The following is a 15,049-nucleotide window of genomic DNA, read 5'->3' on the forward strand; positions in this document are numbered from 1 at the left end:
TAACGCGAACCGTTCAACAGACATGACGCGCATGAGGCCTTAGCTTCGGCTTCGCGTCTTCAAATGTTGCGCGACAAGATCGATGGAGCCGGTCACCGTTCTCCTGTCCTCCCCTGTTCCAATGTCTCAAGACCTCTGTCTCCCATACACACACACAATCCCCAAGCCTCAACTTTGGACAGTATTGTTTGCATGTACTGACACAGTATTTCATGCCTGCAATCGGATCCCATGGCATTTCATTCACAGTGATGGCGTCCGGGCAAACCCATTCAGAAACACCGATCTTTGACTAGTCTAAAGGGTTATGACTGGAGAGATGTAAGCTGGACCTGTGTTTAGAGGGATCATATATCTGGCCTATTAGCATTCAATTAGAAATATACCCCTATAATATATAAATAAGGGTTCATTATATTTCAATGTTGTATATAGTGTAACTATTTGGCAGCGGTGTACTCATACTACCTCCCATCATGCTATAACCATGAGGTATGAAGTTCAGTAGTTATAAGGGAGATAGATTGGACACAAGACATTAGGTTTAGGTTCAAGTGTTCCGACACAACCTGAAATAGCAGCATAATATATATATATATATATATATACAGTATGTGTGTGTGTGTGTATAAAAATGTGGTTACGCAATCTTACAAATCATTCTGTTAAAAAATCTGGCAGTCAACTCTACACATTGTCTGACGATGTAATGAAAATATATACAAACATAACACCAATGTCTGAATCAATCGGTAGTCAGGACAAACTGACTTCTGGATGCGAGAGCGCAAAAGAAAAAAAGAAAAATCAAGTAAAAATGTAAAATATTCTTGTGCTGATAATCACCCATTCTTTACGTTCATTAAAAAAATAACATTTTATTCAGTCTCTTTATGAATGTCTTTAAACACCAATCCAGTCCACCCTCCAACTCCAACAGAGGCATCAAGTTCTGCCACTCAAACAAAACATTCTTGTTACTCCAACCCTTGCGAAAGCTTAATCACCTATATCTTTTTTTTTTTTTTACATCCACTGTTCTGTACATGCCCCCATCTCATTCTAAAACTGAAATAAAATATAAACGGTGTTGAGGAGGATTCATTGAGGAGTCTGAATTAAAAAAAGGGGGACTTCATTTCTGGTTGACACTTCTTCAAGGCTACATGAGGGGAGGTTCGGCGGATGGGAGGCTGTAGGCAAGGATGAAAGTATGGCTGCAGTGGACAGCTGCTCTCTCCCCCCCCCCCCCCCCGTCTCTGCCTTCGTCCTTCACGCGGCCTGGAGGAACTCCTGCAGCTGCCTGACGATCTCCGCGTCCACCGTCTCCATCAGCGCCGCGAAGGCCTGGTCGCCCATCCCAGCCTGCTGGGCCTTCAGCTTCTCATACGTGTACTGCTGCATGGGCACGCTGTGCACTGGATCCTGCAAGGCCAGCTGGAGGACCACACGCAAAACACCAAAAAAACCTGGTGGTCAGTGGGGTGCCGAACCTGGCGAATCAGAGGCAAACTGCCGCAAAGACGAGCTGGGGCTGGGGTTCCTGGGGAGTCTCGTTGAGCCAACTTGTGGAGAAGTACACACACAAACGAGGCCTCGACCACAATGTTTTTTATGTATGCAATTACAGCAGGTGAGTCATACAGTCGCATACCAAAACAATTATTCTCCCCGTGTTATGGGAGGTGAAAATTGTGTTAATAACCTCTAAATAAACGATGAGCCTCAGCCACATTGCTGCGCACGCCTTTGCACTCGGCCCAAGTTTACATTGTCTCCTTTTAAACTGGTGTTGACTCATCCCTCCTGTTCTCCGTATCTTACCTCCACATCGCTCTCCTCCTTCCCCTACGTCCCCCCTCCATCTTCATCCTACCCACCCCCTCCCTTCCCTCTCTCTGCTGCTTAATAGCTCAGACAAGTGTGAACCCTCTCGCTAATGGTACGGCGACTAGCAGGAAACTGAATGATAAGAGCTTTCACATTACGCGCCTATGTTCTATCGGTGTCCAGCTGCAGGGACAGACAATTAAAGGGGGGGGAGGGGAGAAGAGAGAGAGAGATGAGAGATGGAGATCGACAGAGTGACTGACAAATAGCCAGAATATTAAATAACCAAACAGCATGGCTCAGGAGCCTGGCTGCAGCGTCTGTCCTCTACTCGTTGGTCTAGGTAGAAGATGGTGGAAAATCGACTGAGACGGTCCACAATACACACACCCTGTTCTCCCTTAGAGAACAGGTCGTGCAGGTGTGGAAGGTGCCATCTCCATCACAGAGTCTGGAGAGGTCACGCAGGTGTGTGTGTGTGTGGGTGGAGAGGTCATGTGACTCACCAACTTCTTCCTCTTGTCCTGTTCAGTGGGGGGCTCCTCATCGTCACTCAGCTTGGGCTCCTCCAGATGGCTCATCAGCATACAGCTGCAGCACGCACACACACACACACACACATATATATATATATATATATATATATATATCACTGCCCCACCTTCCAGGCCACAACATCTTACATACACACACTCTGGATCCTTTGGATCAAAGTGTCTGCTAAATGGATAAAATGTCAAATGTACTATACCCACATGGTGGTTACACACAAACAAACACACACACACCTCTGAGACTCTAGACAGAGACTGTGTGTGTGCCTGAGTACGTACGAGCCTTTGTGTGTTTGCCGGACTGCCAGCCTACCAATCACTGACATCCACCACTTGGGTCTCCGAATGTAGAGAGACACACAAGGTTAACTGAATGAAAACAATCCCAAACACATTCCTCGCTCCTTAGGATTGCACATCCACACGCGTAATGTCCCCGGTCTCTCCAAGGACACGTGCATAAACTGTGGAAATCGATCACGCATGTACAATATCTCTCCGCGTGAGGGCAGTTCCGGTCCATAACGACTGTGACAGAAGTGTATGATTTACAAGGCCTCAGGCTAGGACGCACCATGTAAAAGCTATGAATGACTGCACTGTATGGTGCTTACTGAACCGCATCCACTGTCCTCCACTTTACTGGCTAACATATATCCAGCTGTCTCCCATGCTGGGTATCTGGGTTTCTCCAGGCATGTAGACGCGCTCCCAAAGGACCCGGGACACGCAACAGAGACTCTTCGACTTTGACGAAACGTCCCACGTGATTCGTTTGTGGCTTCCCGGTAAGTAAGTAAGTAAGTAAGACTTTATTTATATAGCACTTTTCATACAAGAATTGCAGCTCAAAGTGCTTTACATAAAATCAACAAAACCAATAATACAAGTGTCTAATCTGCGGTCTCTCGAATCCATCTTAGATCCGAGCTGCCACTTGCAGTTTCTAATAAGGTAAGGGGGATGTACTAGTGTACTGAACTAGCCCAGGTCTGTTTGGGGTTCACGCTTACAGTTTCATTACTGTCGAGGGTCTGTGTTTACCTCTGTAAAACCTTTTTAGCAACATTGCAAAACGATTCCTTGAAAAGTAAGACAGAGTATGCATCACGTTTTTTTTTTATTTGTATTCAGTGACAGATATTTATTGGGGGTGGGGGTGGGGGGGAGACAAGATGCAAATATTGGTGTAAAGTTAGGGGAGATTGGGATTTTGGCAAATTCTTTAAAGCCATTTTGGAGAGCCCACCATGTTTCAGCTGAAGAGAAGACGTTTGTGTGTGTGTGTGTGTGTGTGTTTGAGAGAGAGAGATGGGGGGGGGAACAGAATGAACATGGGTCACCACTGACACACATAAGTTGGTTGGGGTTGGCAGTTTAAGGGGGCAGCTCGGGGAACAGGTTTGAGGGGATGGGTGTGGGTGAATGAGGGTTTCAGGGATGTTGATTGCACCTTGAGGCAGGTGTGAGTGTGTGTGTGTGTGTGCGTGTGAGAATGCGTGTAGTTAATAGTTCGTCAGTGGTTGTGGAAGCCGTTTTCCAGGGGGCCATTTCACAGGCCATTAAACTGCTAGATTGGCAGAGCTACGGAGACGATGTCCCATCACAACCGCACCGGCGTCGTCATACTCACTTTCTCCACTTATTTATGGCACTGCCGTTTCCTGAGCCCATGTTTCTCCATGAGGGGCTGGGACATCACTTTTAGCACGCTCAGCAGGAATTCCAGGAACTTTTTGGGCGTATCCACGAGTATCTTTTGGAAACTTGAATACATGTGTTCTGATTGTTTATTGATTTTCTTTTTTCATTTTTAGGATCCACAGCATCTCTAGTTCTGTGTGGGGCTAATTTGTGGTCATGTAGTGGTGATGCAGTCAGGATATCCACGTCATTCCATGATGGACGTATAAAGGAAATGTACTGCCGACACATTTTATTCAACCAGGAATATGACTCCATACGAGTACGAATAAAAATGGTCTTTAAACGCACCCAATGCTACAAACTCCTGCATTTTCGGTCAGATTGGCGACCTTGTAGTAAGAGCAGCAACCCAACAGGCTTTTCCGTCCATCTCCATGCGGACAGTGGGAAATGGCAGTAAACAGGAGCCTGTGATCCCGTAAGCAGTAGCTTTTAGAAAGTTTTTTTGGTGGATTCGTTCACAAAAGGTAAGAATGGTGTCAAACCAAGATAAACGGCCACCGGTGTTTCTCCATACCACAACAGCTGCTATAATCTGGCAGTGCTGAGGTTAGGTTGAGATGGTGTGGTGGTAACTCCATGCCATACCGTGTTACTGTGGAGGGACTTACTCTTTGAAGGTTCCCGTATCGGGGTCCTCAGTCATAACATCATGCAGCGCCTCCACACAGATGTTGACGATTCCACAGAACTTATCCTGGATCACACTGAAACACACAAATAACACACACTGAGTATGTGTGCGCGCATCGGTACATGCATGGGTGAACACGCACGTAGTAAACTTGCTAAACACGTTGGCGACGAATGCAAGTGCAGTGTCCGTTCGTGCGAGATCAACAAGCGCAGCTCGGCGCGTTTACATGTATTTCACACAATATTCATGGCTCCATCGCTTAGTGCAGCTCAACATGGTGGCAAATCCGTTTTTATTTACCCGTTACTTGTTTTTCCACATTTAACACTTTGCACATACTTGGGTCCTGAGCAAAACACCTGCAGACTTGCAACTTCATACAGGGCTCGGTGGTTGAGATAATTGAGCCAGACACACACAGATTCCTGCCTTTATAGTTAGACACCTCTTACATTAGAGAATTATTTAACACATCCACTGTACATAATGACAACCACCAAAGAAGATGTTAATACACTGAACAGTCAAATTAGGCTCTTTTTGCTATTCACCGTTTAGTATTTAGTTATCCAAAGTAGGCACTGTGTTAGTGTACATGAGTCATTTACTTCTGTAAAATATGTAAAGGCTCATGGGTAATTATATAACATGTCCAAATTCTCATAAACTGAACCTGGAACCAGAGGGGAATATACCATCTCTATCGTATAGAGGGCTAAAGAGCTGCTGCAATATTCATCATTATTAAAACGCGTCCTCTGACACCCTTTTCATCCATGCTGTTTTCATATCTTTCACCACTCCCCACTGACAATCCAGCGATGTCACTTCACACACCATCAGTCTTTTCAAATAGACTCTGCAATCGTTCAGATAATTTACTCCTACTCACCTCCATTTAGAAAGATCAACAGAAAATGACTGATTGAGAAATGTAAGCGGTTAAGATAAAGAGAGACTACAGATAAGACATTTCATTTAAAGCATATCAAAGATGTGAGCGACTAAACAGTCGGATGAAGGAGATTTCAGCACTCATCTTCATTCTAGAGAAACATTATTCTTCCCACCATAAGAACTGACTCTATTAATGATCTCCAATACCATCGCCACTACAATAATCGACTGGCGTAAGGATGTAGTAAAATATTTAAGTTTAACATCTAGTAGAATAGATCAATTGAACTTTCTCTGATTAATTCAGTTCAATCGATGCTCATCAGCAACCAGAAGCTTTTTTCCTATCTTCTTCTTTTAAAAAGAAGCACATTGTGTAACTTGATAAGTTTGCTTTCTGAGTGACATTATCTGGAGAACATCAGGTCCTTTGAAGACCTCAGGCTCAAGAACAGATGCAATTGACGCAAATAATACATTTAGTCATTTAGCAGACGCTCTTATCCAGAGCCACTTACAGTAAGTACAGGGACATTCCCCCGAGGCAAGACGTTGTGCCCAAGGAGACAACGTCAGTTGGCATGACCGGGAATCAAACTGGAAACCTTCGAATTACTAGCCCGATTCCCTCACCGCTCAGCCACCTGACTAATACATCAGAAGGATGAGTGTTGTTTGTGGATTTATATTTGATAGAAACAACAACCAGCTAGGACACTTAAGTGGTCATCCTATTTTCTGCCAACTGTCTACATTTCCCTACTTTAATATCGAGGCAATGTGACATGCGTCAACAAGCCTAAATCCTCATGCCCGTAAAAACCCCCCAGCTTTTCTGTCACGGCAACCGTTTGATGTGGGCGCATTAAACATCTCTTAGTGCTTATGTAACATGTGTCCTTTCTGACTTATATCCATTCAATTCCCCAACAAGTTTTGTATCCTTCGCATCTTCCATTCTGAATCAGGTACCATGAACAAGGTGTAGAAGTTAAGGACAGATGGGTAAGGTCAAGCTGGAACAAATGCTGTTGATTGCCAGTCCTTTGAGGTACGTCCAAGTCTGAAACGATTGTTCACTTGATCGCCCCCTGGGAAGAGCCATCAATGTCCGTCGCCTTCTGAATATCTTACTCAGTGTAATTGTACTGTAGGTATTCATGTTCTGCTGCAAGGGCTTGGGGTTGATTAAGATATCCCCTCCCAGTTGGATTGCATTTCTCAGGGCGGTAGTGGCCATGAGAAAGGTTTTCCCTGCATATTCAACATCCATCTACTGAAGCTCTATTTGATTTAGCACGTGGCACGTCAAACTTTTGAAACAAAATATGGGGATTAACACACCATGGCTTATTCATAAGGCAAATGGCACAACTGGGGGACAAAAGTTACATTTGTATTGGATTCCGAACCCTTGATCCTCCAAGAGAGACTTCAATACCACCCGCCACCTGAGAAGAGATGGTTAGAGCCGTTGTCAACAGAATCACACCTCATCAGTCGCTGATTGGAGTCGATATTCTGCTATGCGCATGGTTGTACGTGATGGCTTTGTTGATGGCCACTGTGTTAATGCGCCACAAAACTACAGGTCATCAAAGCAATGTACAGTAAATGACCAGAAGTGTTCTCCAGTGTATGGGAACACCCAGTGAACCACATTAAGCGGAGAACGAAGCAGGCTGAAGAACTGTAAGAGATGTACTGCGATGTTGAATTTAAAGTTTCCGGAAAAGTTCCACCTTCACATTAACATCTTAAAGAACTGAAACATGCGACATGTGGATGAAGCAAAGACTTTTTACATTACATTTAGTCATTGAGCAGACACTCTTATACAGAGCGACTTACAGTAAGTACAGGGACATTTCCCGAGGCAAGTAGGGTGAAGTGCCTTGCCCAAGGACACAACGTCATTTGAACGGCCTGGAATCGAACCGGCGACCTTCTGATTACTAGCCCGATTCTCTAACCGCTCAGCCACCCGACTCCTGACTTTTTAAACCCCTAATCTAAAAACTCGCTGGTGGATGAACTGAATCAGGGTGGACAACTGTGGTTGGAGTGAAAACCTACAGGAAGAGGGCAGGGAGAAGGCTCTGTCCTTTGGTAAGAGGGTCGAGAAGCCCTGCTTGAACAAGGCCACGCGTTCCTCATAGCAGACGTTTGCGTGTATTGACGTTTGCATAGTATTGACTGCTTCAGTCAATACTATGTAATCACCCTGCCCCAAAAAACATTTGAGAAATGATGAAGGATATCCACGAGCTAACCTATTGAAACATAAGTGGCAGACAGCAGTTGGAGTGTTAGATGAAAAGCACATTGAGTGCAAGGAGCTCCTTATCTTAGTGGCCATCGTTATCACATATTTACATTACATTACCGGCTAAGCAGACGCCCCCCCCTCCATCGGATTTGAACTGTTGCAGTATCTGGGGACACATTCACTCTAGTATTTGAAAAACAAGGTGACAATTGGTGCATAAGTCATTGTCGCCTTCATTGACAGGAAACCGTTTCGTAGACATGCAAGCAAAACCAACGCTTTTCCATCAGAATTGTGTTTTCCATGTTCCTCCCTAGCAGTGTTTTGGAGCCTCGAGATGAACCGTCCTGGACAGACTTGCATCAAAACTCGTACCTTCAACTAAACAGTTACATCTTAGGCTGTGTATGGGGCAGGCGTGCACGAGTGTGTGCGTGGATGAATATGTCTGCGGGGGGGAGTTCTTTGTATTCAAAACAAACCAGTCAGTGAAGGCCGTCATATTCAATTCAAGATATAAAGCAATGGCGGGGGCGTTCAAAACAATCAATGCTTGCCTCTGGTGGTCACATCTAGAGAGAAGAAACTGATGAAAAACACGAGGTTCGTGGAAGCCGAGGAACCGCATCAGAGGGAAAGCGTCATCATGCATGATCTCCTCTCAGACTTTTAAAGACTTTACTTAGACCATTAATAGGAAACTTCTTACGGTGCTTTCAACCTTTCTGCACTCTCTCCAAAAACGCCAAGAACTAATGCACAAGTGAGCATTCGATTCTGTCAGGTGTAAAAGAATTGCCGCAACCATATTAACTTGGCATTGACCACAACTGGGAATGTAGAAGCGCTCTTGAATCGATTCACATGGATTTGGTTTGAGGCTGATATTGCAGTCAATCGGGAATAGAACAAAAATCCCCCTGGAAAAACTCAGAAATGGACGGCGTCAATTTAACCTTGAAATCGTTATTCTCTGTGTCGGTGTCAGTGTTTGGGTGTGTGCCATTCCACTCAGAGGAGAGGCTCCTGGGGAGATGTGTCATTTAACCACTCCAGACCACCCTGCTCTTAGCTGATCGATCCACCGACACACACACACCCAGAGTGAGCGAGAGCTGAGTCACAGTTAAGACTGTCCTACATCCTGACTTCTCAAATGGGCTAATGAAACATGACGTACTGAGATAGAAACTGTGACTCGCGCTCCTTCAGTGTGTGGGTTTCTAATTGGGTGTATATATGTTTTGTGTGTGTGTACGCGTGTGGCCTGGTTTTACTACCCGTGTTGGGACCAAACGTCCAAAGTAAAATTTGAAAAACGTTTTCTTCAGGGGCTTTTACGGTTAGAATTAGTGTTAGGGTTATAATTACATTCAGGGTTAAGGTTAGACAATTGTTAACACCATTTTGAATGGGAGTGAACGGTCGGGCCCCACTAGGATAGAAAAACAAACCTGTGTGTGTGTGTGTGTGTTTCGGAGCGGAGTAATTGGTTCCTGTTCCCCGGCTGTAGCACGGCACCGTGTCTCTCACGGTCATGCTCCAGCCAAGCCAGACACTCTTAACGCCGGCGCGGGTCCAGAGCGCCTCGGGGACCCGCGTGCCCTCACCTGTGTTCCGACGGCAGCAGAGACAGAAGGGCCAGGGCGGACAGCTTCCTTCTCTCGGGCTGGGTGATGTTGTCCATGCGGTCCACCCACATTTCAATGACGGCGCCCAACAAATGGTCCATCTGAGAGACGGGGAGAGAGAAAGAGAGTGCGTGTGTGTGAGAGCGTGTGTGTGTGTCAGACGGCGCGTGCGCGTGCACCGGTGTCAGAGAGAGCGAGAGAAAACAGGGAAAGGAGGGGTGAGCAAGGGACTCCTCCTGTTAGCTATCTTGACAAATTCACACGGTTTGGGGTTGCTTTCTTGTTCTCTGAGGGCAGGGACACAGGCAGGCGGACGACAGGGCAGCTGGCGGACGCCTATCTCGCTGGCCTGACCCGTGTGTCCCTATCCGACTGTGTCTGAGACAGATAGGACCGGCCGAGCGGAGCGGAGCGTGCAATTCTGGGACACCCAGATAGGCTTACTCTAGGTTGCGCCAAGGGCATTCACAGCACAGCGGGCTCTGTGGTTAGGTTACGAGAACCGGGGTGCAAGATGTCATTTTAGGCTGGGTGTTGAGCTGAAAGAGAATGTCCCTTTCAAGGGATTGTCTGTGTCTGTCTAGAGACGCCAACACAAAATAATGAGTGGGAAATGTAGGAGGAAAATAAGAGTTGCTTGGGAGCTTTTTGGGAGTTTGAAAGAAAGTTTACTATTATGTTCTATTACTTTTACCTCTTTGTTATCCGCTGTGTGTGTGTGTGTGTGGGTGTATGTATGCGTGTGTGTCTCATACCTCTTGGTGGAACTCGGAAGCCATCTGGGTGAGGAGGGAGGAGAAGAAGGAGGAGTTCTGAAGCAGGACCCTTCCCATGATGCCTAGGTAGGTGGACATCACCACTGGGTACCTCTGCATGGAGGAACGCACGCACGCGCGCACACACACACACACACACACACAAAACCCTTTACAGACTTGCTAGCTGGACTGGACAAGGTTAACCTACAACTTGAACACGACCTATCACAGGTGGATTATATAAGGCGAAAGAGGGAGGCTTCGAGGCCAAACCTCCAGGAAGCCCACAGAGCATGTTCTAGGCTGGGTGAGGGTTGGTCCTAATGTAAGGTTTCATCGGGAAGTCTCATTGAAAGAGGTCAGAGAAGTCCGTATTTCAAAAAGGACCTTACTGAGACTAAGGCCAGGGATGGACACATGGGGAAAGACGACACAGAGAAAGTGAGGAGGAGAGAGTGAGAGAAAAGGAAGGAGAGGGGGGAAGAAAGAGCGCGAGGTAGCGGGGGCGAAGTGGAATTAAATGGAATTAAGACGGACAGAAGACGATGACTGACACGAGGGCCGTACAAGCAGCTCCGCTCGTCAAGCCCTAGTGAGCGCAGGAGTCGTCGGTTGAGTGCGAGCTCACCTCGCCTTCGACCACGCCCCGGAACACGTATGGGAGCAGAGGCTGGAAAGTGTGGGTGCTCAACACGGGGCTGACCTTCAGGGCTATCTCCACCACCTGGGAGAGGGGAGGGGTGAGGAGGAAGAGAGGGGAGGGGTGAGGAGGAGGAAGAGAGGGGAGGGAGAGAGGGGAGGGGTGAGGAGGAGGAAGAGAGGGGAGGAGTGAGGAGGAGGAAGAGAGGGGAGGGGTGAGGAGGAGGAAGAGAAGGGAGGGGTGAGGAGGAGGAAGAGAGGGGAGGGGTGAGGAGGAGGAAGAGAAGGGAGGCAAAGGGAGAGAGGAAGAGTGAGGGAATTTTGGAGTGGAAAATGAGTAAAACAAATGATGTGACCGTTGAGGAAAAATACCTGTCCGGTTCTCACACAATACTTGGCATGCTATTCTGCTGTTGACTTTACAGTCATTAAAAGTATTCGCATTACAAATTGAAACTTCTCAAGCTAAAAATTCACTAAATATAATGCCGGCTCTAGCCTGATTGCAGATTGTGTGTGAGAGTGTATTACCATGCAAAAATTGCTAAATTGTGTGATAGTTGCTGAGTGTGTGTCTGTGCCTGAGAGTGTAGGGGGACGTACCGTATTTTTAGGAAAATAAACCGCATTTTCTATGAGCCGTACCACACCAGAATGAGAGCTTTGGGTTTGTAAATCTGAGTATAAACCGCACTGGCCGCACTTGATACGGGAACAATGATACCAAGCAATGCACGAGTATAGGCAATCTTACAGCATGCCGTAACACACTTCAAAATCGAAGTAAGCAAGTGCGTAATGTATGTTTTCTATTGCCCGGGAATTAACTAATATTTAAATAGCATTCATGAAAAAAGTGTTTCTACTGTTTTGTTATAAAAACGTGCTATAAGCCGCATCGAAATATAAGCCGCACTACCACAAAAAAATATAAATAATCGGGGTATAAAGCGCGGCTTTAATTAGCTGTGATGAATCTTACTAACACTTCCCTCCTTAGGGAGGAAATGAAACACAATGGCCCTTAAACGCGATTTAGAAAAGTTCTTTCAGGGGTAAATCCAGTCCGAGCTAGACTCCCTCACCCCTCGTTGGAACATTGCCAGGTTCAAACGACAACAAAGCCAGGAAGATTTCTCTCATCAATTATAAGAAGACATCAGAAGACAAACTAGTTCGCTGGCGAAAGACATTAACTAGACAGAGATACATTAAATCCGACACACATGAAGGAATACAGGACACAGATACCAGCCCTGCCTCCTTCTTTGGCTAGATAGCACTTGGTGAGATAATTAGTGAGATACGGAAGGAAGCACAAGAGAAGAGAGCGCTATCAAGTTAAAACACACAAGTCTGAATAAATTGATTTACTGTGAGGAGCCTCCCCAAATGAATCACAACCTCTTAGATGGGGAACTAGCTTTAGATTGGAGTCTAAGGGACAGGGATGATATATTGCCTGCAGCACTGAGCAGCAAATCAAACGGGGCTTAAGCCACGCAAACTAAACTAACAGGTAACCTGCTCGTATGTCATGTACTGTGCAGTTGCAAGGGAAAACTGAAATGCTGTACTGTAAGGATGGTAAAAGTGAATCGTTTGAAATGGTGAATCACATTCTTCTTGTAACCGTACAATAGGCATGCAGACCTTGCTCTGGATATGGATTCAAACATGCCCGGTGTTGCCATGTGAACATTGGGTGTTCCTGCATTCGTCTTTCCAATGTTTTTAAAGCTGGCGGACGAAAGGGTATCTTATCAGAAGAACTTCATTAGTTTAAACTAACAAACGTTTACTGCCATTCTTTGTCATTCAAACGTAAAAACAAATAATCCAGGACGACCCCGTCTATCGTTTTCTCGGCAAAACATCCTATTCAAAGGTGATCTAACAATCGAAGGGACATGTGCATTAACAGTGACTGCAATGACATAGGCAAAGCTTCACGTGGGAGCAAAAAACACGAAACCAACTATGTGAAACGCAGTCAGGGACGAACGGGAGGAGACAACGGTCCACTTGGGCATTAGCAGGAACGCATCGATTTTGTCTGACAGTTTAATGGAGTCCGGTGTATCAGCTTCAACTCGTCAACAAAATCTCCTGGGTACTGTGCACACGCCAGCTCTTTAATAGATCATCACTGTCTCCCATCGGCCACCCATACAGAAGATAAGTTGAGAATTATGTAACATAAAAGAATTGTGCTGAGTCAGGGTAATTCACATACAGTATATGTGAGGGGTGGAATGACTCATGTCGAAAACAACCTGAACATCAATGCCCTAGCGATTTACATTGATGGCACAGTTTCTTCGTTTTTTTTTTTTTTTTTTTGCCTGATAAAATTGCTGATAAAGACACACCCATAACACCTGCTCCACCCACTCTGTGGCAACTTTGTGGAATGTCTGCAAAACGCATCTGAGACGACGTAAACAATCTGAAGCGCACCAAGCATTACGGATTAGACCGCTGCGAGAGCAAAGAGCAGGAGCATCATCACACCCTAGAAGTTAGCTTACTACACCCAGAAGGTACTGGACAATGTCTCTGTCTCTTCTCTGTCTCCGTCTCTTCTCTGTGCGTCTCTCTCTGTGCGTGTCTCTCTGCGTGTCTCTCTCTGTGCGTGTCTCTCTCTGTGCGTGTCTCTCTCTGTGCGTGTCTCTCTCTGTGCGTGTCTCTCTCTGTGCGTGTCTCTCTCTGTGCGTGTCTCTCTCTGCGTGTCTCTCTCTGTGCGTGTCTCTCTCTGTGCGTGTCTCTCTCTGTGCGTGTCTCTCTCTGTGCGTGTCTCTCTGTGCGTGTCTCTCTGTGCGTGTCTCTCTGTGCCTCTCTCTCTGTGCCTCTCTCTCTGTGCCTCTCTCTCTGTGTCTCTCTCTCTGTGTCTCTCTCTCTGTGTCTCTCTCTCTGTGTCTCTCTCTCTGTGTCTCTCTATCTCTGTGTCTCTCGCGTTGCTCTGTCGAAGGCGATCAGGTTGGTAAGAGCCCACTCACACACGCCTCCCAAGCAGACACGCATTCCTTCTCTGTAAACTCATTCCCTGCGGAAGCATCAGCCTTCATCCTATTCACCACCAATTAGGCCGGCGTGGGAGCCGCCTCTCAGCGCAGTTCCTGTCCCGTTCCGCCTTGACGGCGAACACGCGCCAAGGTCGCTAGAGTCACAGAGATACCGTCGCTGTCTAGTATTTTCGTTATCATGATAATGGGTGTGAGCCAGCAGTTCCTCGGTCAGTTCCCCTTTTCCACCTACGTCTCCCAGCACCAACCGAGTGAGATCGCACAGCGACTGAATGGCGAGAGAGACACGTTCCTTTTTTTCGCCCACATGCGCACGCACGCACGGGCACACACACACCATACCTTTAGAACTTGAACCTGCCCCTCATTGGTGATGTCTTTGAGAAGACCACAGAAGGATCTGCACAAGGCCTCTCCATAGTTCTGGACAGATTCATGGGACAGAGAGAGAGACAGACAGACAGAGAGACAGAGAGACAAAGAGACAGACAGACAGAGAGAGAGACAGACAGACAGAGAGTTTAGGGTTGTGTGCAAGTACTTCATTTGATCCCCGTGGGGAATTAGCGTGTGTGAGTGAGCGAGTGTCGGTGTTTCTCACCTGTAGGAACTGGGTGACGGATAAGTACAGGTACGCGTTGACTATCTGGAAGCATGTTCTCAGGTTCTCTGAACTTAGCTCTGCAATGAAGGAAAACACAATACACATTACCACTGCCCAGAGGAGAGAGAAGAAACGGAACGAGGAGAGAGAGAGAGAGAGAGAGAAGCGTGCGAGAGACAGAGACACGACAGAGAAGAGAGTGAAAGCTGTTTGTTGCCCTAACACTAATCAGGCTGGGTCTAGTTCAGTTACAGAATGTACGCTACACATCAACCCAACCTTGATACCATATGGCTGCATAATTCATGCTACGATTCCACAGCCAAGCGGTTGCTATGGCTACCGTATGACCACAAAAGCCTCTCGCATCGGAAGGTAATCGGAGGTTATGGAAACCTAATTTTCGATTAAAAACAATCAATATGGGGCCCCCTGGGGGCTCACCAGGTAGAGAAGGTACCATGTAGGCTAAGGCCTTACCACAAGGGGCCAGGGTT

The 15,049-nt window shown here is 46.5% G+C and overlaps 1 protein-coding gene across 2 annotated transcripts in view; it reads right to left on the reverse strand.

Annotated features, from left to right (window-relative positions):
* Positions 1-1,263: 1,263 nt before the first annotated feature.
* The window catches only part of ipo11 (importin 11), a 69,111-nt gene continuing 55,325 nt past the window's right edge, over positions 1,264-15,049 (reverse strand). Inside the window, exons 23-30 of one of the 2 annotated variants that reach the window (XM_067231426.1) lie at positions 14,550-14,629; positions 14,291-14,371; positions 10,912-11,007; positions 10,281-10,394; positions 9,505-9,626; positions 4,703-4,798; positions 2,337-2,421; positions 1,264-1,437 (exon numbers count right to left, since the gene is read on the reverse strand). In XM_067231426.1, the coding sequence (XP_067087527.1) occupies positions 1,273-1,437; positions 2,337-2,421; positions 4,703-4,798; positions 9,505-9,626; positions 10,281-10,394; positions 10,912-11,007; positions 14,291-14,371; positions 14,550-14,629 (839 nt within the window). In that variant the 3' untranslated portion in view covers positions 1,264-1,272. Of the gene's footprint in view, positions 1,438-1,897; positions 2,014-2,336; positions 2,422-4,702; positions 4,799-9,504; positions 9,627-10,280; positions 10,395-10,911; positions 11,008-14,290; positions 14,372-14,549; positions 14,630-15,049 lie in introns of those variants that run through there. The other variant, XM_067231427.1, reaches the window with a different exon arrangement.

This window comes from Osmerus mordax, chromosome 28 (assembly GCF_038355195.1).
Source record: "Osmerus mordax isolate fOsmMor3 chromosome 28, fOsmMor3.pri, whole genome shotgun sequence".
NCBI classification, from domain to species: Eukaryota; Metazoa; Chordata; class Actinopteri; order Osmeriformes; family Osmeridae; genus Osmerus; species Osmerus mordax.